The sequence below is a fragment of the Podarcis liolepis genome (genome assembly GCF_965112155.1).
Source record: "Podarcis liolepis genome assembly, chromosome: 9".
In the NCBI taxonomy this organism is placed as follows: domain Eukaryota; kingdom Metazoa; phylum Chordata; class Lepidosauria; order Squamata; family Lacertidae; genus Podarcis; species Podarcis liolepis.
The window spans coordinates 17,000,623-17,025,281 of NC_139564.1; the positions used below are offsets into that span (position 1 = coordinate 17,000,623).

General features: G+C 42.1%; 1 protein-coding gene across 8 annotated transcripts in view; it reads left to right on the plus strand.

Annotated features, from left to right (window-relative positions):
- CCSER1 (coiled-coil serine rich protein 1) overlaps positions 1-24,659 on the plus strand; it is a 704,602-nt gene that overhangs the window by 172,598 nt on the left and 507,345 nt on the right. For all 8 annotated transcript variants that reach the window (XR_014515539.1, XM_083458653.1, XM_083458656.1 and 5 more), the window contains one exon: positions 9,513-9,606. Coding sequence is in view for 7 of the 8 variants with exons in the window: in XM_083458653.1 (XP_083314779.1) it covers positions 9,513-9,606 (94 nt within the window). In the remaining variant the exon portion in view is untranslated. The remainder of the gene's footprint in view (positions 1-9,512; positions 9,607-24,659) is intronic.

Consider the following 24,659-nt stretch of genomic DNA (forward strand, 5'->3'; position numbering starts at 1 on the left):
GTTGCTACGAGCAGTTCAGGGGGTGCTCAGCAGGGAGGAAGATGGAGACAAAACTAGAATGAATTGGCTATATTGATCTTTGGCTCCAGGTATGCCTGTCATTGACTCTATCTATTATTTGGGCTCCGTGCCTGCCACCCCCGCCCCAGTCCCAATAGGTAGCAGCAGCAGCTTGTTGTTGTTTAGTTGTTTAGTCATGTCCGACTCTTCGTGACCCCATGGACCAGAGCACGCCAGGTACTCCTGTCTTCCACTGCCTCCCGCAGTTTGGTCAAACTCATGCTAGTAGCTTCGAGAACACTATCCAACCATCTCGTCCTCTGCCTCCCCTTCTCCTTATGCCCTCAATCTTTCCCAACATCAGGGTCTTTTCCAGGGAGTCTTGTCTTCTCATGAGGTGGCCAAAGTACTGGAGCCTCAGCTTCAGGATCTGTCCTTCCAGTGAGCACTCAGGGCTGATTTCCTTCAGAATGGATAGGTTTGATCTTCTTGCAGTCCATGGGACTCTCAAGAGTCTCCTCCAGCATCATAATTCAAAAGCATCAATTCTTCGGTGATGAGCCTTCTTTATGGTCCATCTCTCACTTCCATACATCTCTACTGGGAAAACCATAGCTTTAACTATACGGACCTTTGTCGGCAAGGTGATGTCTCTGCTTTTTAAGATGCTGTCTAGGTTTGTCATTGCTACTGCTGAATAAATGGGTTTTCCACTTTGAATGGTTTCCCTTATCTGTGTTAGGAAGAAAGCAACACTGTCTCTTTGTAGTTATTTAAAGAACAGAGTTAGGACTTTGCCAATTAAATTTCTATCAAAGCAGTGCTGCAATGACAATTTGGATAGTGGGGTTAAACAAAACAAGAAAATGCATATAATAATAATAATAATAATAATAATAATAATAATAATAATAATATATTCTGAGATTAATCACAGTTTGGAAAAGTTTTTTGTAGCTCTTCAGAGTTTTCTGCAGCTCACCGAACAAACACATTATTTTAAAAATCAACAAGCAGGAAACAAAGTCGCATGCTTCTATATGGCCACAGCTAATAGCTGGGAATGGCTGGCTGGAACCCTGAATAGGAGCACTCCTTTCAATAGAAATGATACAGGCAGGTCCCTCTTTCCAAACATAATGCATTCCCAGGAAATTGTTCATTAGGCAAGTGTTCACATAACAAGCTGGCAATTTTTATCATTTCCTATGGGAACATTTCTAATGCATGATTTGTACATCTCTTCCCCCACCCCTCCACAGTTTCTTCCTGAGCCAGGAAAACAGAGACAAAGGAGGGGCATGCAGGGTGACTTGGATCAGTCTAATATCTACCACAGTGTGCAAGAAGAAATGTCATTGAGGTGGCTCTGATGACTTCTTTGCTGCTGCAATGGAGCAAAGTACAGGCGACTACCATATCACACAGGGTTTCCGTTCCTGGCCCCCGCACGCATCTGCAGAGTGCACATAAGCGCCCCCTGCCATGTTACATCTTGTCTCTGTTACACTCTTCTATCCCTCTTCTTCCCTCTTCCAGGTCCAAAAGTACCTGTGTTTCAGTGATCACACGTCATATGGACATGCCTAAAATGGTCGCTTTTGCATGGAAGCTTTTGAATGGAAGCTTTTGCAGTCTCCAGTATGTTCCACCTCATGATAATCATATCCTGTTACATAATGTGTATTTTTGGCTAAATTCTGATGCTATTTTATATTGTTGAGGTCAATTTATTGCATGCACGGCACTTTTATTTTATTAATAAATATTAAAGTTGGGGGGACATTGTGGTACACAAATAAGCCATACCATACTACCATAGCATATTTCTCTTTCTTCTGGGCCTTTGAGTACTACTCTTAAACTGTTTGTCCACAGAAACAGAAATGTTGAGTAACCAAGTACTGCAGGATTTATATTTTTCTTCTGACAACCTCTCATACATTTCACTAGAAAACATGATTATTTGATGGCTGCATTCAGGAGCCGAATACATTTAATCTGCTCACAGCATATGAAAGGCATCCAGAAAGCTTTACATTAGATACACAGAGGTTCTTGGTATGTCAGCAGTGAAATCAGCATTTTGTAAGTCTTCTTCCTATTTCCTGGTTTTCATGTAATTTTATTTTCTCTTTGAAGTCTGTGGAAGAGTCCAGAAGGGGAAGCCTTTCATTATGCCCATGAATTATTCAGTTATGGTTCTTAGCGTTAACATTGCTTTAAATGGCTTAAAGGTTTTCCATTTTAGTGTTTGCGGGCTCTTTTTTATGACTGTGTGCCATGCTTCTCAGTTAAAATCTTTGAATTAGTTGTTGCTAGAAACACTTTCAGTCTTTAATTTGTATGATTGTGTTCTAAAAAATGTGTCCAAAACATTTCTGTTATCTGTGGAAAATCTTTAGGCATATACCATAATATTGTAAGTCATGTGTTGGTTCTCATGGGCTTGGCCTGTAGGTAAAATAGTTGAAGGGAAGGCATATCTGTTTTCTCTTTAAATTCTGCAATCTTCTTCATCTTCTTCTTCTTGAAACATATAGCACTGTGTGTCACTGCTCTCTGGTGAAAGGCTAGATAGAGTTAGAGAGAGCATGAGAGGCTCTGTGAATTTCCCACTGTGCGAGATCATGACATATACAGTGGTACCTCGGGTTAAGAACGCAATTCGTTCTGGAGGTCCGTTCTTAACCTGAAACTGTTCTTAACCTGCTAGGTTCCAGGCCCAATTCAAAATGCTAGTTTTGTCACTGAGAGCTCATCATCCCTCATCATCCCTCACAACACTTAGAGGACCAGGAATTCCCCTATCCCTGCCCTAAACTGTTTGGGATCAGGGTATCTCTGAAAAGCTGCTTGTTTCCATTCAAACTTGCCATTGCCCATGTTGTCATCGGGAGTCCTGTTCCAGGTACCCCCACATCTTGAGAGTAGAGGTTTGTACAGCTTCTCATTGGTGTTACTGTGTCTGGAACTTCTTTCTCCAGGAGGTCTTATCTGAATGACATATTTTCTCCTTTCACAGGCAAGTACCTGTAAAGACATTCAGTTTGGGGAAAGCCTTAAAGGGGAACGCGTCACAATGCACTATTTTTTTCTCCTTGTTGATATTGATAGAAGAAACATTGGTCTAATACCTGTCATAGTTCCGATCTTGTGGCTTGCCTTTTAAGATTTTACAGTGTTTTTGTTTTTGTTTTAATTTTTCTGATCGTAAGCCTCTCTGGATGCCTATTGCCAGGCAGAAGGGTGACATTTTAAACAAACATATAAATATATTGATCTCTCCACAGACTTTTACCAAAGTCCTCAATGTGGCATTAAGATGAACATAAACTGAAATCTCCTTGCCTGTGGTTTTAAAAGGAAGGTCAAGTTTGACAAGAATTATGATATAATGATATAGATTATTTATCCATAAGGATAGCAAATTTGAATATGAATATAGCCAAAATTTACTGCCAAACAAGGATCCAGTTAAAAGCTGAATAACTTGTTAATAAACATCTAGTATTAATGGGATGTAGATTCATTATAATGTTTGCAATCAGAGCACAGAATGTCACAAGCATTAGTCAAGACTTTGTAACAATATTGCTGTAATTGGATGGTAATTTGCATCATTTGAATAAGGGAACATTGAATCATAGGAAGGGACAAGAAATATTTTGTCTGCTGACAATAGTAAACAAGAAGCAGCTGACAAAAATGGCAGAATAAGTTTGAGACCATATCAATCACTGAACAAATGAACAAGATCTGGATCAAAATCTGTAAACAATGTTGTTGGAAGACCTACAGCATGTAAGTTAAATAAATGTGGCTCCATGCTGCGGCATGTACTGTTCATTTATAGAAACAGCAACTTCAGTTCCCAACATATCTAGCTATTGCACAGCACTGTCAGTGTCCAAGACCAGTACCTAGTAAGCAGGGACTATCAATATGGAGCAAGTGAGCTGGGCATTAGGTGCTCAGTGCAAAATTAACAGCATTGGTGTGTCCTGGGACCAACTATCAGATGGGTTGCTACAGCAGCACTACCACAATACAAATGTATGGTCAACAGATAAGGAATGAGTTCTAAATGCATACTTGGGTTAAAGGTGGTTCCCAGCCCTGAAAATGTTGAATCTGCTGTTTTAGAGGATATTGAAAGACCTCATCACTCATCACTCCCAGCTCCTCCTCTCTCTGATCATCTGCTGGGTCCAAGACTTCTCTTTCACTCTGAGTAGACTATTCTTCCTGAAGACACATCTGCTGATAGAGCCTCCTGACAGCCAAATACCGTATTTTTCGCTCTATAACACGCACCTGACCATAACACGCACGTAGTTTTTAGAGGAGGAAAACAAGAAAAAAATATTCTAAACAAAACAGTGGATGTATGATTTTTGTGGTTCATGCTGTGGCCACAGACATGTGATCTGACGGTGAGTTTGGGGTAGCCCAATGCAAAAATCCTGAGGATCCATGTGGGTCCATGCTTTGTAACCACGTTTTTGCCCCATTGCGGCCCCATGAAACAGTGGGTGCGTGTGTGTTTTTTGTGCAGGCTGTAGCCATGGACATGCTATGTGATCTGATGGTGAATTTGGGGTGACCCAGTGCAAAAATCCTGAGGATCCATGTGGATCCGTGCTTTGTAACCACGTTTTAAGTGGGGAGGGAAGGAAAAGCACTCAAGGGACAAGGAGCACACGTGGGGGGGTGTGGAGAAGGGTGCTGCTAATAATGCAGGAGAGGCTCCTCTCCGGCTTTGCTCCTTTAGAACAAGCAGGCTCTGCATCTCTCCCTCCTCCCCAGCAAGGAAACCACGATAGTAACCACTCTGAGACAAATCAAGAAAAAGTGCGACCAACACTCTCCCCCAACAAGCACAGTGAGGTCAACACACACACACACACACAGAGAGAGAGAGAGAGAGAGAGAGAGAGAGAGAGAGAGAACTGGCCCTAAAGTTGCAGGGCGCTGGAAGTCGAAGGGGCGCTGGGGGAGTGAATGGGAAGCAAGAGGAAAAGGAGCCCTCACACACAGAGAGACACACAGTGTGGATTCTAAAATCGCAGGAAGAGTGAATGGGAAGCAAATCACACACAGAGAGACACACAGAGTGTGGATTCTAACGTGGGGAGAGTGAAGGGGAAGCAAGAGGAGAAGCAGCCCTCACGCACACACAGACACACAGAGTGTGGATTCTAACGTGGGGAGAGTGAAGGGGAAGCAAGAGGAGAAGCAGCCCTCACGCACACACAGACACACAGAGTGTGGATTCTAACGTCGGGAGAGTGAAGGGGAAGCAAGAGGAGAAGCAGCCCTCACGCACACACAGACACACAGAGTGTGGATTCTAACGTCGGGAGAGTGAAGGGGAAGCAAGAGGAGAAGCAGCCCTCACGCACACACAGACACACAGAGTGTGGATTCTAACGTGGGGAGAGTGAAGGGGAAGCAAGAGGAGAAGCAGCCCTCACGCACACACAGACACACAGAGCGTGGATTCTAACGTGGGGAGAGTGAAGGGGAAGCAAGAGGAGAAGCAGCCCTCACGCACACACAGACACACAGAGTGTGGATTCTAACGTCGCAGGGGCGCAGGGAGAGTGAAGGGGAAGCAGGAGGAGGAGAAGGATAGCTCAAGCACACGCGCGCGCACACACACACACACACACACACACACACACAGCCCCTACAGTGCCTAATCCAAAATCGGCCAGCAAAAAACTGCAGGCAGGGACAGAGAGCATGGGGTTGTTTTAAAGCAGCCAACTCCCGCTCTGCTTTTCTCCCTCCTCCCCGGCTCCGCTAGCTGACAGGAGCCGCTTACACCCGCTTTGCTGTTTCAAAGCGAGCCACGGACTGCTCACGACTGCAGCAGATTCCCCCGCCATCTGTAGGCATTCGCTCCATAACACGCACAGACATTTCCCCTTACTTTCTAGGAGGAAAAATCTGCGTGTTATGGAGCGAAATTTACGGTAAGTGATCCTATAGTGACTCTATAGTGACCAAAGGGCCCCATGTACATGAAATTGTATGTGTGCGTATGGCATGCAAAATATTGCTTGTTTCCTTTTCATTTAGCTGTTGTACTTTGATATATGGGCACATGCACAGTAAAGAGAAGAGCAAAGCGCATGCACAGCCACTGTCCTGGAAAACGATAGTCCTGGCTTCAAAAAGTGCTTTCATAGAATCATAGAGTTGGAAGAGACCACAAGGGCCATCGAGTCCAACCCCCTGCCAAGCAGGAAACACCATCAGAGCACTCCTGACATATGGTTGTCAAGCCTCTGCTTAAAGACCTCCAAAGAAGGAGACTCCACCACACTCCTTGGCAGCTTTGCTTGCTTATGTTGTATTAAGCCTTGCTCATACCATTGTTTAGCCCTGGTTGTGCTACTTGTGGAAGGGGATTCATACTGGAATCTTTGTTAGGATGTGTATCCCATTGAAAGCAGTGATGTGCTGAAAGGTACTCCCATTCAGATCGCTTTCAGCCTCTGATTCCACCTCCTTCCACTTAGCTTGGGCAAGAATTTTGGTCTTGTTTTTGATAACATGTTCTATTCTAACATGGGTTAGCTAACCTTTTTGGACCTGCAGCCACATCTGCAAGCCAGAAGCTGATGGGGCACTAAGGGGACTATGGGAAGCTGCCTTATACGAGTCAGGCCACTGGTCCATCTAACTCAGTATTGTCTACACCTGAACTTCATATCTCTCCCAGCCCTACATGGTGATCTGAGGGACTAAATCAGGGACCTTTTGAATGCAGAGCACGTGCTCTACCACTGAACCACAGCCCTTCCTGAACCAGTGGTGTATTTTCTTAAAGCTGGATAGCTCAGTTGGTTAGAGTGTGGCGCTGATAACGCCAAGGTTGCAGGTTCGATCCCTGTATGGGACAGCTGCATATTCCTGCATTGCAGGGGGTTGGACTAGATGATGGTCAGGGTCCCTTCCAACTCCATGATTCTATGATTCAAGAAGGGCATGGCTGACTAGCTGGAACATTGAACAGGAACCCGGAGAGTTAAAAATGTGTCTAATCATTGTAGAACCCTTGTAATCTGAACCCAGATTTTTTTTGGGGGGGATTTCACATCAGAATTGGACAATTACCAAGCATTTTTTCCAACTCCCTTGCACTCTGTAGGTGTAGCACTTTGAGGCAGAAATGAATGGAAGCCTTCCTTTCTGCAACAATGAACTGCAACACACAGACACTCATTCATTCTTTGTATACACATTCTTTGTTTGACAATTGTTTTTGTTTGAAGATCACACTTTAATGAAAGGGAACTGTCCCAAGATACGTTGTTGAGAAGAAGGGGCAAGAAGGGGCAAAGCAGACTTTGGTTTCATTCTCCTGCACCACAGGGGTTAAATGCAGTTTTATGTGCCAAAGGAAGACACTGGGAGGAAGAAAGCTGTGTTTTTAAAAGTTTCTAAGGGGCTATTCCAAAGTCAATGGAGAGTTTTATTAAAGCTTTTGCTGAAGCGTTTGTCTGCAAGCAGTGATTAAGTCTTCCAAGGGGGAAAAAAAGAAAAAAGAAAAAGAAAATAAAAGAAAGGACATGTCAGCATTCATCTGTCAGCCTATCTTTGGAACACAGAGAAATTTTGTTTCCTTTTCTTCCTCCTTAACTAACAAAGCAATTTAATGGGAATACTTTGAATTAAGGCATTGTATGGGCTTTTTCCATATGGGCTTTTTTTTAAAGGAGGAAAATAGAAATTGTCTTGTAATTCTCTCTGGATGTGCTTGACAGCAATAGTGTGTGTGTGTGTGTGTGTGTGTGTGTGTGTGTGTGTGTGTTGTTGTTGTTGTTGTTGTTGTTGTTTTTAAAATAAAGCAGTTGTAAAAGTTTTTGGAGTTCAGAACAAATTATTTTGTTAACTGTGATGAATGAAGGGGGCAGCATTGAGAAGGTCGAGAAGGCAGACCTCAATAGCCTGATGGAAATTTTGCCAAACATGGTCTTGGGTGGTCAATGTGGCTGCAGAGGTGCTGATAACGGGGTGCAAGCCTCCCCCCAGTTGAAACTGCACAGAGAAGGTTGAGTAATGTGCTGGCACGCTTTTTGACGGCTTTGTTATTAGCTATCCCTCAATCCGCTCACAATGCATGGTCCTCTTTTGCCCAGACAGGGTTCCCTTGCCTGAGACGGGCATTAGTTTTTGGTTAGAAGGCCTGTGCTCCAGTATATTAGACTGGCTGCAGAGATTTGTGGTGAGTGCTTTGCTGCATGCCCCTCATGTAGCAGAAATGGCATTGGGTAGGATATAGGTATAAAGAAGCATAAATGCAAAAGAAGCATTACTCCACGTCCCACGAAGTGTGACAGAATTCTGGATTGGAACCCATAGCCTGCAGGGCCCTTTCCAAGCGCAATGTGATCAGGCTACTGAGTCATGCTTCTCAGCGCCTGAATGTGAATTCATCCAAGATGTTTCCTGAAATCGCTGTGCTAGCTCCCACTGAAGAAAGAATGCAAAATTAGACAGACCCTTTGCCTGATCTAGTAAGATTTTTCTGACATCATTATTTTTAGCCTCCCTATCAATGCATCTAAATGCTTTTATAAGTTGCCTGGTTCAGACTGCAGTTTATGGATATTGAAGGACAATGCTGAAAACACCATATTAACGCTCTCTGTTTCAGAATGGTGCTTCATCATATTCTCCTTATTCACCATAGATGTATCTTTTTATTGAAAAAACATTTCTAAACAGTTCACTATTTTTTTTAAAAAAACTTTTAAGTATTCGTGTTTTAATCTGTTTTAAGTTTATTGTTATTTTAACTTTTTGAAAGTATGAAATTATTGTTGTTAATTCGTATTATTTTTTATCATGTTAAAATATAGATAATTTTTCAGTTTTTAAGTTTTAAGACAGAAAACCAATGGCACACAAAGATCGCATATACACAATGTTTTATCATTTTAATAAACCACTGCAAAGTTGTTGCTTTCTTCATAATCAGTTAGGGATAGAGATGGAATCTGTTCTAAATAGATTTAAATAGATTTGATGGTTCTGACCTGATCAAACTTTGCCTGCGTCAAACTATTCCTGCACCAGGCACCTTTTATGCTCATGCATGTTTTCTTTTTTAAAAAAATCAACAAATTATATGCAAAAATGTGCATATATTGTACATATAATACATATAAAAGAGTGAAGCCCATGTAGCACTATATTTTTGTAGCTTAATTGTATAAGTATTAATACCTAAGTATTTTTATGCAGTTATATGCATTGTTGTCTGGTTAAGTTCAGGAAACTTGGAGTTCATATGTGTATAACATGCAAGTAACAATGTGTAGAATAATAATGTATATAATATGCTATTATTGTTCACCACTTCTTATTGAGATCAGGAAGCAAGATGGCAATTAGATAAAATTAGATGAGGATAAGCTTATCACTGAGATTTTCTGAAAATCCCATCCACACATTCAGTCACCTTCCTAAACTGTTATTTTGTTGGCATACTACAGGATGTTTTGAATAACTTGGGCTCCTGTGACCTGGATGAGGATGACCTCATGCTTGACTTGGAATTCCTGGAAGAACAGCATCACAGGCGTTCTGGTAAGCCAGGCTGATGGGCCGCATTTACAACTTGTCTATTTCTTTTGAATGAGATTTTGCTGAGTGCACTTTTTAGGAAGTGAGTAGTAAAATACATTTCTTTTTTTTTTTTTAAGAAGGGAGAGTGGATTATATATTTAGCCATTTTATGGTCTGAATAACCTCTAGCAGTTGCTATACAGGATATCATTCTCTTCACTTGAGATGCTAATTTCTTGCTTAACCCTATTCATAATGATGCTATTACTGGAGATCAAGCTGTTTTTCTATGGATCACTTCCATAGGCCAGTTTTCAAATGGTGGACTTACTTACCTTGCAGAAGAAACCCAATTGCTTGGTAATTGGAGACACATTAGTATTCCATATGCTTTTAATGCCTAATGTCTAAAGGTCAGACCTTGAAAAACCATCTTCTTCTTTTTTTGGTCAACATTGTTATGTTGCTAAAACTTTTTTCTAACCAGCTTTTCCACTAATATTTTTTAATTGGGGTCATAATATTTGAATTTCTGTCTCCCATTTAATTCTTGTTTTGTAACATTTGTTAAATTTTATCTGTTGTGTGTTGCTTTGGCCATCTCATTGAATGAATAGTTCGCTGGCACACCAGCTCCCAAAATAACATTCACACCCAAGCATGCCAGGAAGCATCTATTCTTATTTGAATGTTGCATTGAGCAATAATCTCCAATAGAAATATTAGTTGTGTCTAATCTCTTCCCAGTGGACTGGTTAATGTAGAGACACCAGCTACCCCTGTCAAATCCTCAGCAAAATTTCCTCAGGTGGTGTTTGCTGGGCATGCACAACCACACAGTTTGCCTCTGTTTTATTTCTTTAATGGGTTCTAACTATATTACACCCAGGGTCACATAAACATGTCCGGGAAAAGGTAACATTACTTTGAGGCCGTAAGAGGGAGAACGGCAAACACAACCCTACCCATTAGTTCTGTGCAACTCTCTTAGCATCCTTTTTGTCTGGAAGGAGTTGTACAGCGATAATACATGGAGCCTCTTCTGATAGCAGATAATTGTTCTTCATCTCAGCACCATGAGTGATTGAATGCTCCAATCACACACCTGTCACAGAGATGCAGCAGAGGGATCTACTTCAGCAGAGGCAGAACCAGAGTAAGAATGCAGCTTGCATTCCATGTCTCTACAGGACCACCTGCTTCCACCTTTATTTATTTTTGTGATTGAATACCCCAGGGTGGTTTTTAGACGCAGGCACACACCATAAAAACAACGTAAAGCACAACTAGGCTTCACAGAACACAAAGAAAAGCATAGCGCAGACTTGACAAGGTCTAGGAAAATAACAAGGTTTTAACTCTATGCCGAAAAGTTAAACTCGACTCCAGGTAGGCCCCCTTGATGTTGTGTTTCCCCATCACTTTCCTTATTGCAAATAGGGTGATCTTTTGGCAAAGCGCATTGTACAAAACCACCCAATCAACTTTATTTGTGCAACCTGAATTTGCCCGTATGTGATTGATGCCCACCTGAAACTAGTGACAATCTGGAAGCACCCTAACTTTTGAAGTGCACAGTAAAGATATAAATGTCAAAAAGAAAAATTCCTTATGTATTAAACTTAAATAGCTATCTCTCTTGCTTTACACCTCACTGAAACTTTCAGCTCAAACAACAGCAAAAACATTTGGCTTGCATTTTGACTGGGTGGAGACTTTGGGACTCCCTCCACCTCCAGTAATAGGGATATTTCGAGAGGGAATTAATTTAAAACTTTGGGGGTGGGGCATGCCATCTGCTGGGGCAGCAACATATCTTTTCCCGCCAGCTCTGCCTCCTGTGGTTGTGAAGCTCCTCTTGGCACAGGTTACTTTTGAGATTTCCTGCAAATAGGGCATTGATTTGGTGGGAGACGAGGATTTGTCTTCAATGATAGGCTGGTCTTGTCCTAACCCCGCCCAACAACTTTTAAATGAATAGCCTGCATTTATGGTCACCTACCTTGCAGGACTTGGGACACGGGTGGCGCTGTGGGTTAAACCACAGAGCCTAGGACTTGTTGATCAGAAGGTCGGCAGTTCGAATCCCCGCGATGGGGTGAGCTCCCATTGCTCGGTCCCTGCTCCTGCCAACCTAGCAGTTCGAAAGCACGTCAAAGTGCAAGTAGAGAAATAGGTAGCGCTCTGGCGGGAAGGTAAACGCCGTTTCCATGCGCTGCTCTGGTTCGCCAGAAGCGGCTTAGTCATGCTGGCCACATGACCCGTAAGATGTATGCCGGCTCCCTCGGCCAATAAAGCGAGATGAGTCGGCCATGACTGGACCTAATGGTCAGGGGTCCCTTTACCTTTACCTTTACTTTGCAGGACTACTGTGGAAAATTAACAGTCTATTCTTTGTAAAGTTCTCTGTATGTGGCATGGGGGGAAATGCCGTTGTGTAGAAGTGCTAAATATTTACTTGTAATCCTTTGGTGCTTCCCACATTCTGTCAATACTGAAATGCTTTAAATTGAGCCTAATATAAAAGACATGATCCGCCTTAGGGAGTGCCTGTTTATTACACCACATAAATTAGAAGATTACATGTTTCAAATGCACGAAAGGAATTGTCGTGACAGCGTCGTACGGCAGGTTACTGTTTTTATAGGGTGGAAACCCATCAAGTGCTTGTGCATAGAATCCTAGCATTAGTTTAACCTTGTTTCTTCTAGTCCTTCCTATTTAAATGTGTCTTGTATAATGCAAAACATTGATTTCTGAACTGTGCCTATGTAAATGAAGAGCTCATACCTCAGTGATGAAAGGAAGGGACCATTCAAACAATTGTGTAAGGGTGGATATCATTTGTACATGGCCAGAACTCAATTACTATGCCCTCAAGTTTGAAAGCAAAAAGTCTGAAAGCAAAAAGCTCTGGGTTCTCCTAATGTGGATTAAAGTAAAATAAAGTTAGCTGCAGTTCAGATCCAACCTAGTTTGTTCTATGTGCCAGGAAAGGTAGGGATAAAAAAAGAATAAAAGACTAGGGTTCTGGTATATGGGGCCTCAGGTATTGGACTAGACCTCCCATCATCCTTGACTATTGACCATGCTAGATGGGGCTGATGGGAACTGGAGTTACTTGGAGAGCCATGAATTCCTCACTCCTGAAACAGATCTATGTGAGGCCTGATCACGGTAGATATTGCCTCTTAGTGCACTTAACAAAAAGTAAAAAGAACAAATCTGCCCTGCTCACTGCTTTGTTTTCCAAAATAGTGGTTAGTTCAAAATTAAAGCAAAAGCTTTTGATCTCCAAAAAGGCATGAGAAAGGGGAAGAGGGGAAGGAGGGTTTGCTAGCTGAGGCTCACCACAGCTCTTCTCATAGCAGAAAATAATTATTTCCCACTGTAGCTCAACCTGGCCAGAACTTCTTAAGATGAAAGGGATATGTTCAAAAGGGAAGCTTCTGGGATTCTAAAAATCCCAGGGGGACTCTAAAAATCTCTACTGAATTGCCCAAGGGTTAAATTAAGCTTTAAGTAAAGGGGAATCATTCTTTTTATAGTGCAGTAGATTAGATTGTGTATCCAGCTAAATAAACCCAATTATCTTCTGATCCAGCTCTACCATTATGCTATCAGATAACAGGGAGGGGGGGATAATATAAAGCTGTGCATGCAGTCTAATTGATTAAATGTATGTTTTCTAGTCTTGGGCAGCACAACTGAACCCAGTGCAACTACCGTAACTACCAAGTACATGAACACAGAATTGCAGGGCATTCTCACAAGCACTGGAATTGCAGCCAGCTTTGCCTGTGGAACTTGCATATAAAAAAATTAGCACTCTTTGTGGCATTTTTAATGACAATAAATAAATAAATAAACATTAAATGAATCTGGGGGTTTCTTGCTTTAAAGTTTAGTGTTGTGCCACTGTGTTCATTTAATAACACAGTATAATGAGCTGGCAGTGTAAAATGCCAGTGAAATAATTAAGGTCTCTGGGTTATTCTTCTGCCAGGTGTTCATATAATAGGTTTCTCCCACTCCTTTAGGCACATGGTAGGACAGAAGTGCTGGTTTTTTTTAAAAAAAGGTTTGTGTTGTCCAGCCCAACGAATTCCAGCAATTCCTTATTAACAGATCACTGAGAGATTCATCAAATAAGGGATGCCCTAAACTGGCCTGCTTGGTGGCTCTGAGGACATTATGAAGCACTAAAATTGCATTGCAATTAACTGTTCCTTTCACCTTGCTTTGGACCATATTATTCTGTTCCTGTTGAGGTTCAGCTCTTGTTTTGATGGGCTTTCAGTGGGACCAACTGCTCCTCACTGTGGCCAGCATTCCTTTTGAGAGAGCCAATGGCTATCAGGGGCAGCTGATCATTCTCCTCAGCTGTGGCTGCTTTATTTCCTGCAAGAGCAGGTGGATGAACAAGAGGCCAGACTGGGCCTAATCTTCATTGCCACCAATAAGGGAAACTGAGTGGTTGTGGACTCTGTTGCTGTTTTCTTCAATGCTGCTTGCTCTGTTCCTGGAGGCCATAGAATGTGTATCATCAGGCAACTGCTGGGTCCCAGTATTCCAGCAGGGTCCACTGCTAATATCTGCTCAGGGTCCACCCTTAAAGCAACATTTTTTCAGTGGGCAACTAAGTCTGGGATCCCTTCTTAAAATTTACCAGAATGCCGTAGAATGATTCTTCATTGGAGTCACTGTGAGAAATTATAATGGTGGCTACATTGGAGGGCTGCTATTGGCACCTGCTGTTTCCATCTCCAGGTAAGCCTGTTGGAGTTGCCAGCTGATGAAGGAGGGTCTCGCCAGAGAAAGCTTTGCTGAGGGTCCCCTCCACTTTGAACTGGCTCTGTCTGCACTCATCAGAGAGCTGAGCCTGTCTGCAGCCCTACAAGGAGTGCCCCATTTAGCTTTCTTGCTCTACGCTGTATGAGATAGTCAGATGTTGTTGGGAACATGTAAAAAAAAATAAAAAAATTAGTTGCGTGATTAAACAGCAAAATAACTCTCCCATGAACTGCAACTGTAGTTTGCACTGCTGCAGAGAGCCACATTAATCACCAGGCAATAACTATCTGGCCTATTAGAAGTGGGTGAGATATTTTAAATGTAACACCCCCCCCCCCCCGGTTTTAATGCATCTATGTGGGGTTGCTTGTAAGTTGCTTTGGAAGAGCACACCTATATGTTTCAGCCCAGTGGCACAAATAGCAGCTGCAGTGAGATGATTTTGTGTTACTGTTATGTTAAACATAATCTAATCACGCATTTAAAAATGAAACAGTGGGAGGTCCAGTTATGAACACCCCCCCCCCCTTCTAATTCTCCTTTTTCAGCGAGTGGAGATTTTTAAAAGTAAATTTGTTTAGGATTTGGATGTTATTCAGTTTAATAACTGGCAGCAACAATAGCAATAAAATTTACTTTTGAAAGGAAAAGTTTTATTGGACATCCTGGGAGAAATCTTATAAGCCAAATATCCCCTAGGCCGCTGTCTGTTGGTATACAGCCAAATGAAAGTGTTGGCGTAATGACCCAAGGATGTCAATTAGGAATTAATTAAGGAGTTGCTAAATTATTTTTGAGTCTGATGAACAAGGCTGGGTGGAGAATGCTGCAGTGATTTAGGGGTTCCTTCTGCATCTATAAATTAAACCTGGCAGTATTTGTTAATGTTTCTAGTAAGGAAGAGCGCAACTGAACTGCAACGGAACCCTAGTGGCTTTGACTATGAAATGTGTCTCCAGAAGAAAACATTCCAGAACTTAATAGATTGCTTAAAAAGACAATTGAGTTATGTTGTTGAATAAACAGCAGAGTGGGAATGTGGAGAGAGAGTAGAGTAGAATGAACACAGTTGCACAAGATTTCATCAAACTCTAGTGTGAGAAAAGACAAATTTGGAATGCATTTAATAGGTTATGGGGCAGGACTATATAGACAGAAGGAGGCTTTGGTAAGCCCCATTATCCCTTGGCCTAAACAACCCTCTGTCATGTGCAGCTTGGGGAATAATATGAATAGGGTTGGCTGGCAGTGTATATTATGGACTTTTAATGCTGTAAAGTGGTAGGTGTAATGTGTATGGGTTGCTCGTGTGTAAGCTGCCGCCTCTCCAGGCTTTGTTGCCTTGCTAAACCTTTCAGTCTGGGCAGCCCTTCACTTCGTGGCTGCCTTAGTCGCTAGCAGAATCGGTCAGTGGGCGTTTCTTAAATCTTTTCCAACATAAAAGTTGTTTGACACCCAGTCTCCTCCTACTCTCTCTGCGCGGAAGTCTTCTGCGCAGGGTGGGCGTGGGTAGCAGAGGACCCGTGCTCTCCCCGCTGGTGTCCGGTGAAGAGTCCTGGAGCCCTTTCGCCGATTCCCCCATCAGCCCCTCTATATCCCTGGTGTTGCGCTGATTTGCTTCCCCATCTGTGGAGCTGCCTCTCCTCTCCCTGCTGGGCCCTTCTCCAGCATCATTTGAGAGCCTTCCCTCCGCCTCTAGCTCCGATGTCAGTTCCCTGACAGTAGGGAACCATTAAGACACCTTGTTAGGCAGGACTTTGGGAAGGTTTGCCGTATGGAGCTGCTCAGATAATTTTATTGCCTGCTTTTCCATCTTCTTGAGGTTCTTTTTTTATTGCAATATTTTGCATTGCTTTTTTAAAAAATGATTTTTATGTAATATATTTCTGCTCTGGGACCGTATGGTGAAGGGCAGACTGTAAATAAGGTAATGCCTGAATGAATTGATCTCATTTATGTCAAGCATTTCTATTTGTCATGGCAAGCCAAAATAGCCACCCTTGGGCTAGAGAGTATCCTGTGGCCATCTAGACATTGGACTATGGATCCCATCAGCCTCAGCCAGTATGGCCAGTGGTCAAGAATGGTAGGAGTTGTAGCTCAGCAACACCCTTGCTCTGTATCCCAACATGTCTTGACTGTGACCTATGCAACACAAGCAAGAACATTTAGTTAGGGCCACTTAGATTTAACCCATTTTTATTAATCAAGGTTGTACTGCCTCTGAATCTGGAAGATCTACCCTAGCAATAAAAGCTAATTGCTACTGACAAGATTTGGCATAGGAGTAGATGTGATTGTAGCTTCTTTTCACAGTTTAAAACAATATTTTTAAGTACCAGTTTTCAGTTATATTCCAGATGGAGACAGTTACTTGGCTGATGATGAGTCTAGTTGCATTTCAATACTAGATACATGAGCCTCAGTCTATGACATCACTTTCCCAGTCATTTTTTGAATTACAGGGTTGCCATATTTCAAAAAGTAAAAACCAGGACACCCCCAAAATTGTTGAGCTAAGATCCAGGACAAATCGGACATTTTCCTTTTAGATATTCCAGATGTATGGCAGCCCTAGGTTACAAGGTCCAGCAAAATTGACCAAAGTAATAAATTCATGCATAATTCATCTGGATGCTCGTCTAAGTGAGCAGCATTTGTAGTGCAGCCATTAACATTGCAGGGAATAAGGTAAAGGTAAAGGTACCCCTGCCCGTACGGGCCAGTCGTGTCCGACTCTAGGGTTGTGCGCCCATCTCACTTAAGAGGCCGGGGGCCAGCGCTGTCCGAAGACACTTCCGGGTCACGTGGCCAGCGTGACAAGCTGCATCTGGCGAGCCAGCGCAGCACACGGAAACACCGTTTACCTTCCCACTAGTAAGCGGTCCCTAATTATCTACTTACACTGGGGGTGCTTTCGAACTGCTAGGTTGGCAGGCGCTGGGACCGAGCAACGGGAGCGCACCCCGCCGCAGGGATTCAAACCGCCGACCTGACAATTGGCAAGTCCTAGACGCTGAGGTTTAAATAATTCCACTATTCACACAGAAGTACTTTAAGCAAGCTATAAGGATAGAAGGAGTATAGCCATATCACAGGTCAGAAAACAATACAGCAGGAGGAAATAATCTGCCCTGGTTATTGTGGTGCAATTAGATATGAAATACGCATCTCAATATAAAAGTTTTACGATTATAATTTGACTTTGTGATGCAGTATCTTGATTAACACCAGTATTATCACCTGTCAATTACTAAAAAGCAATGCAGTAATTAAGCTCTTGCATCCTTCTGGAGGTATAGTATGCCTGTGTATTTTAAGGAGTTCAGCAAAAGCAAAGACCCATTGAGATGAAAAATATAATCTTCACAGGTGCCCTGGGGCAGAGAAGAGAGACACTGTAATGAGCATCTCCCTCATTACGACAAATTAAGATACAACCACATTTGCTTAAAACAATTGCAAAGAGTTTTCAATTTTTTGGACAATAAACTTTTAAGAGCGTACCAGGTGCTAATACTCTTTGTATCTTTCCCAGCTTGGGGATTTATAAAGAGCTAAGACAGCCTTTCTCATCTAAATGGAAATGCCCAGAAGCTGATTTGGTACTAAAAAGTCGGCTATCGGTTCTCAATAGTATGTATAACTAGAGAAGTTAAAATATGAACTTCATAGTTGCTAGAATTAATTTGCTTTTTACTTTCCAACACAGTCATTCTGAATTTATGGCAAAACATTCTGTTATCCCCTTTCTGCTTTATACTGTTCTGTTCGGTTGGGAATATCCAAAACTCTGCTGTGCTCGGGGAAACATTTTGTGATAATGGATTAATACTGGATTATTATTCTTAATGTTCCTGTTTCATCCTGAAGACACCTTGCAATATATATTACATATTCTGAAGAAGGGTTTTTTCCCCCCTTTCAAGTTCTAGTAAGAAAATCCTGGGGTAAGAAGCCATGGTCTGTCTGGATACAAAGCAGCTTCGTGTGCTCATATATTCAGCATTAAAATAAAGAAATTTACTATTTTTCTCTGAATAGGCTTTCCCAGATGTCATTGGGCTACAGTTGCTATCATGTCTGGCCATTGACCATGCTGGATGGGATGATGGGAATTGTAGTCCAACAATATCTACTGCTTATAGGTTCGAGAAGGCTGCTCAAAATGCTCAAGCTCATGACTGATAATAGGAAGTACTTTTTGCACAACTCACTTCATTACAAAATGGTGTATTGCTTACCTGCTGATTATTATTTTTTTAGGGAGTAGACCAGGCTTCCTCAATCTCGGCCTCCCAGATGTTTTTGAGACTACAATTCCCAGCACACCTAACCACTGGTCCTGCTAGCTAGGGATAATGGAAGTTGTAGGGCAAAAACATCTGGAGGGCTGAGTTTGAGGAAGCCTGGAGCAGACAAATTCATAGATGATAGATCTTTTTTCAGAGCAATCCTATCCATGTGTTCACAGAAGTGAGTTCCACTGTAAGTGTGTAGGAGTGCAGCCTTAATTATTTTTAGCTGTAATCACTAGACACCAGCAACAGTTAAAGGAGATGGCTGTCCCTGTCACAAGCCACTTGTGAGCGTTCCAGGGGCATTTATCACCATCAAACCTTATAAGACTTAAAGAGGAAAGGGATAAAAGCTAATAGTTAAAAGTGATTATAACTCACATAAAACAGATAGAAACAAAAGGCAAGCCGTTAAAAGCGACTATAAGGGAGGGGCATTTGATTGGCCCCCTGCTTTAAGGCAGGTGTGGGGAACCTTTAGTCCTACAGATTTTGCTGAACCAGAACTCCCATCAGTCCTAGCAAGAATGGGCAACGGCCAGGGAAGACAGGAGTTGCAGTGCAGCAACATCTGGTGGGCCAAAGCCTTCCGAAACACACTTATTTAAAAGGCTTATATTACTTTATGAATTGATGCATGTTTATCTATTTGCCTGCTGTAAACCACCTATGACATTTGCAAAGTGCTGTACCACATATAAATGAAGTAAACAAATAAATCTGTCTAGTGGTCTTAGATTTTAGAGGTTCTGTCTAAAATAATTGGTCTTAATTAGGCTTGATCCATTAACTGTTTTGCTGATTTATTTGGATGGCAGTTACTCATTTGTTACTTATTAACTCACTTAGCTATCAAGATCATAGTGTCTTTGTGAAGTTATTCCCACAGTTACAAAGTGTCTGACAGAAGTCTTAGGGTTGCATCCAACATATTCATATTCACAGTATGAATTAGTCAAATACTATCCTTATAGTCTGATGAAATGTGCAAACTTATGGATTAGTTTTTTTAAAGGAATGAATTTCATTCCCTTGCCTTATAATGACAGGTGTGTTTTTTTCTAAAACATTTCTTTTTCAAAAGAAGAAACCTGATTTAATAGGCAGTAGAATGCCTGCTGTCTGCACCTTAACTACCCACATATTCAGCCATGAATGCAGTACTTCTGGCAAATAATAATTTTCTACACCGAAAGTCAACTCATTCTCATCCAGTAAATATTTGAGGGGGAGAAATATATTCAAGCCACCCGCTTCACATAGACTAGGCAATGGCTCATTAAATATCAACATGGTACAGAGTTTGTTTCAGGAAAGAGAAGGGAAATATTCTTGTCTCCATTAAAAAGAACATAATGGAAATCTGTATAAAGACATATTAAAGCACTGTAACTGAACACCGCCAACACCGTCAAAGTGAAATAAGCTGGGGAAAAATCTCAGTAGTAAAGATTTAATATTTTATTTACACAGATGCCCACACACATATAGATATAGATTATATATACACACATGGGAGCTAGCTAGATGTAGAGTGTCACTGGTAAAACAAGAGACTCTGGAACTATTCTGTTGTGAAGCAACCAGCAATCGACCATGGAAAAGACTCCCCCTGCCTCAGGAAGTTTATGTGGGTAGAAAGAGTTTTTACATGACATTCACATCCCAGGATGACTCACCTGACCCTCAAAATGTTGAGTTTCTAATATGTGAATTGAGTTTCTAGGGTGTGAATTTCATATAAGATCTCTTCCAACCAATATATAACCTGTAGGGTGAGTCTTGGGTGTTGATTGGGTGCCTGGTCAATTGCTGACTGATTTGCAATAGATTGGTTCCCAAGTCTCTTGTCATACCACTGACACTCTGCATCTAGCTGGCTCTCTTGTGTGTATATACCTAATCTATGTGTGCAGAGGTGTCTGTGTAAATAGAATATTAATCGCAGAAGCATGCTGGAGGTAACATCTAGTACTACAGGCAGTGCTTTTCCCCTAGAAAAATAAGTGCCAGTACTCACCATGAAGTTGTTACAATAAGTGCCACACTTTTAACAACAAAAAAGAGAGGTGCCGGTACTGCGTACCCTTGAGCACCCCCTACAAAAAAAAAAGCACTGACTACAGGTATGATTTGTTATTATATAATGGGTAGTTTTTTGCCTATTGTATCATAACAAATGATTTTTTTTTGTTATTGTTTATTCCACTTATATTTACGGTATGTTAGATTAATGATACTCCAATGATTTTTTTGTGCGGGGTCAGACTTAAATGCATGAACTTCTATCCCTAAATTTAACTTGATGAAAATCCAAGGTGCAGATTGTGCATGGAGGTAAAGCTTAGAAAGGTGGCTGTCCTCAATTTGTTTGAGGAAGAACCAGGGGCAAGCAGATTCCCTTTGCCAGTTCCAACAAGCTAAACATCATCTGCTCCCTGGGTGGTTTCCTCTGCTCTTGCTTATACTAGGATAGCCCCAGTGGTTTGCCTGGGTACATTGGGTCCCAGCTAGTGGAATTATGGTTTGTAGGAGTACACTGGGTGACATCTGATGGAAATTGTCCACCAGATCAAAAACAGGTGGTATGTACATATATGCATGGCCTAGATTTTGAACTTTTCCCATGGAGATGTTTTCAACAGTAACAAGAGCATTCTATGTAATGAAAATATATTTATGTTGAAATAAAGAAAGACATGCAGCTTTTATGTAGAAAAATGGCATTATTTTAGATCCATAAAAGAGCGTACCTTGTAATTTTAGAGGGGATATTGAACATATAAACCCCAAACACTAATATTCAGTTCATTTCTTATATATCATCTCCTAGTAGGTTGATATTATATTAGAACTATAATAATGCTTGCAAGCTATTGCAGTTTATATTTGGATTATGTTTGCTTTGACTGTAAAGGGTTTGGTATAGACTGTTTGTAATACTGGTGGGTTATGGACCAGACACAATAATAATTCATTTTCTGGGATTTCTGCCTTTGAGACTTCACTGCTTGTCTTATACTCTAAGTCTCAAAGTGTAATATCCACTTTTATCCAAGGGTTGGCAAATACCTGGAATAGATAGGCAAAGAAAGTCAGCAACGGATTAGAGTCTGGTTAGCTAATCTGACAGTGAAGGAAAATGGGGGGGGGGGCGGAGAGGGAGGGAGTTCCTCACATTGAGAGTGCATGTGTGCACAAGCAAATCTAGAAGCTCTGTAGCAGACACTAGCATAGAATTGGTTGTCTGCTATTACCTAATTTTTTTGGTTAGACCCCTGCATTTCTTCATCTGAAGCTCCACATGGATGACATAGACATCAGGAAACCAGTTCTGGGCCTTCAGGGCTCCCAGTCTTCCACATAACACCAAGTACTTGAGATGAATAAGACAACACCTCCACTATTGCTGGCCCATCACCTAGCTTTTCTTGACTTGAGTAACTTGATGTTAAGAGCAGCACATTTTCAAGCTTGTCTTCTTGTGTGTGCTGCTTCAAGCCCATTGATCCTACTTGGAATGGAATTCCATTCAGTTTTTCTGGTAAGATTCTAGAAGTCATTGGCCCTTCTCCGTGTTCTAAGTCTCCCACCACCCACTTCTACAGTTGTGGATGTGTCCAATAAAGCCTGCTGTTTCCCATGTGATCGTAATTCTTTATTCTCCATTGGGAACCTCAACCTCGTAAGTAGCCGTTTGGTAATAAGTACTGGCTGTACTTTCAGACTCCATGTTGATGATGTAGTTCTGTGCATACAAACTGAACTGGCAAAGAAAGACCTCCTGTACTAGGGAAACAACATCTGTTTGATGGTGGAAATCTGTGAGTACTTGGACTGGAGGTATTCCCAATCTTGGATTTGGTCTGCTGACACCAGCAAATGACAGTCAGTCATTACCTGCACACTTGCTACCTCAGTCTTCATAATTGTACAAGTGTGTAGTTTAGGCAAAGGCAAACCTGGCCCACCAGATGTTTTGGGACTACAACTCCCATCTTCCCTAGCTAACAGGAACAGTGGTCAGGGGTGATGGGAATTGTAGTCTCAAAACATCTGGAGAGCCGAGTTTGCCCATCCATGCCTGGTGTAGTTACTAACTGGTGAACTGCCTTTTGCTGTTATCAGTTACTCACACCTGTCTGCTTGCACAGTGCTGCCTCAATAATTGTTTTCTGTTGGTTTCTGGTGTGGACAGGAATTCCATTCCCTTTATGACTTTTCTGTAGCGAAAGCAAATAGTTTAATGGCTGCTGTTTGAGAAATTTGCCTTTCCCCAATTGCCAAGTCTTATATGTGTCTCAATTGTGTGTGTGTAAATAGTGCCCATAGTTGAAAGCATTAAAAAAAAATAATTCCTGCCTTTTGAAGTCGTGGGAAATCACTATAGCAGATGAAATGTCTCTGTGCTGTTATGAAATGAATGAAATGTAAGTGGGAGGCTCATATCTACATTGAGGAAATGTTGTGAGCAAGTAAGCATAAATGATGAGAGCAAAAGCTGCTATTTTTGTACAGTAGATTTATCCTCTGGTAGTGATGGTGAAACTGTCTTGCTTTGAATGGCTCCTGACTTGGCATTTGTGGACATAATCTGTGAATGTTCGAAAAATAGTTGTTGTTTTAAATTGGCTCTCTTGTACTTTTGGAAGGACAATGTATTTTGTCATGTTGTTGGAAACAGATACCTCCCAGCTCTAATGAGGAACGATTGAGGGAGTTGGGTATGTTTAGCCTGGAGAAGTGGAGACTGAGAGGAGATATGATAGCCATCTTCAAATATCTAAAGGGCTGTCACATGGAAGATGGAGCAAGCTTCTTTTCTCTTGCTCTGAATGGCAGGACCTAAACCAATGGATTCAAGTTACAAGAAAGGAGATTCTGACTAAATGTCAGGAAGAACTTTCTGACAGTAATCTGTTTGACAGTGGAACGGACTCCCTCGAAAGGTGGTGGACTCTCTTTCATTGGGAGTTTTAATGCAGAGGTTGGATGGCCATCTTTCAGGGATGCCTGAGTTGAGATTCCTGCATTGCAGGGGGTTGGACTAGATGACCTGGGGAGTTTCTTCCAACTCTACAGTTCTCTGATTCTTTAATCCACTCCACCAATTACTCCTCATAATACTTGGGAGCCGCTGTAGATGGTGTTCTGATGCAATAAAGGCTGATTCACTGCAGTTGGATCTTGACGGGTGTGGTGAGGAGCAGAGATCACATGCAGGGTCTGAGAGACAAATAGACCACAGCATTCAAGGAGAAGAAGAAGAGGAGGAGGAGGAGTAGTTTGGATTTGATATCCCGCTTTATCACTACCCGAAATAGTCTCAAAGCGGCTAACATTCTCCTTTCCCTTTCTCCCCCACACCAAACACTCTGTGAGGTGAGTGGGGCTGAGAGACTTCAAAGAAGTGTGACTAGCCCAAGGTCAACCAGCAGCTGCATGTGGAGGAGTGGAGATGTGAACCCGGTTCACCAGATTACGAGTCTACTGCTCTTAACCACTAAACTACACTGGCTCTCAGCACATTTCTTTCATATTTTGAATTATCTGCAAAAGTCTGTTCATAATCCTGAAGTCCCAGAGTGATGGTTCAACAGCATTCTATGCACATCTGGTTTTATAAATTGTCAGGGAACTGACATCTGAGCCAGAGGCGGAGGGAAGGCTCCCAAGTGATGCTGGAGAGGGACCCAGCAGGGAGAGAGGCAGCTCATCAGCTGGGGAAGGAAATCAGCGCAACACCAGGGATAAAGGGGGGCAGATGGGGGAATCGGCGAGAGGGCTCCAGGACTCCTTGCCGGACACCAGCGGGGAGAGCACGGGTCCTCCGCTACCCACATCCACACTGCGCAGAAGACTTCCGCGCAGGGAGAGTAGGAGGAGACTTGGCGTCAAACAGCTTTTATGCTGGAAAAGGTATAAGAAACGCCCACTGACGGATTCTGCTAGCGACTGAGGCAGCCACGAAGTGAAGGGCTG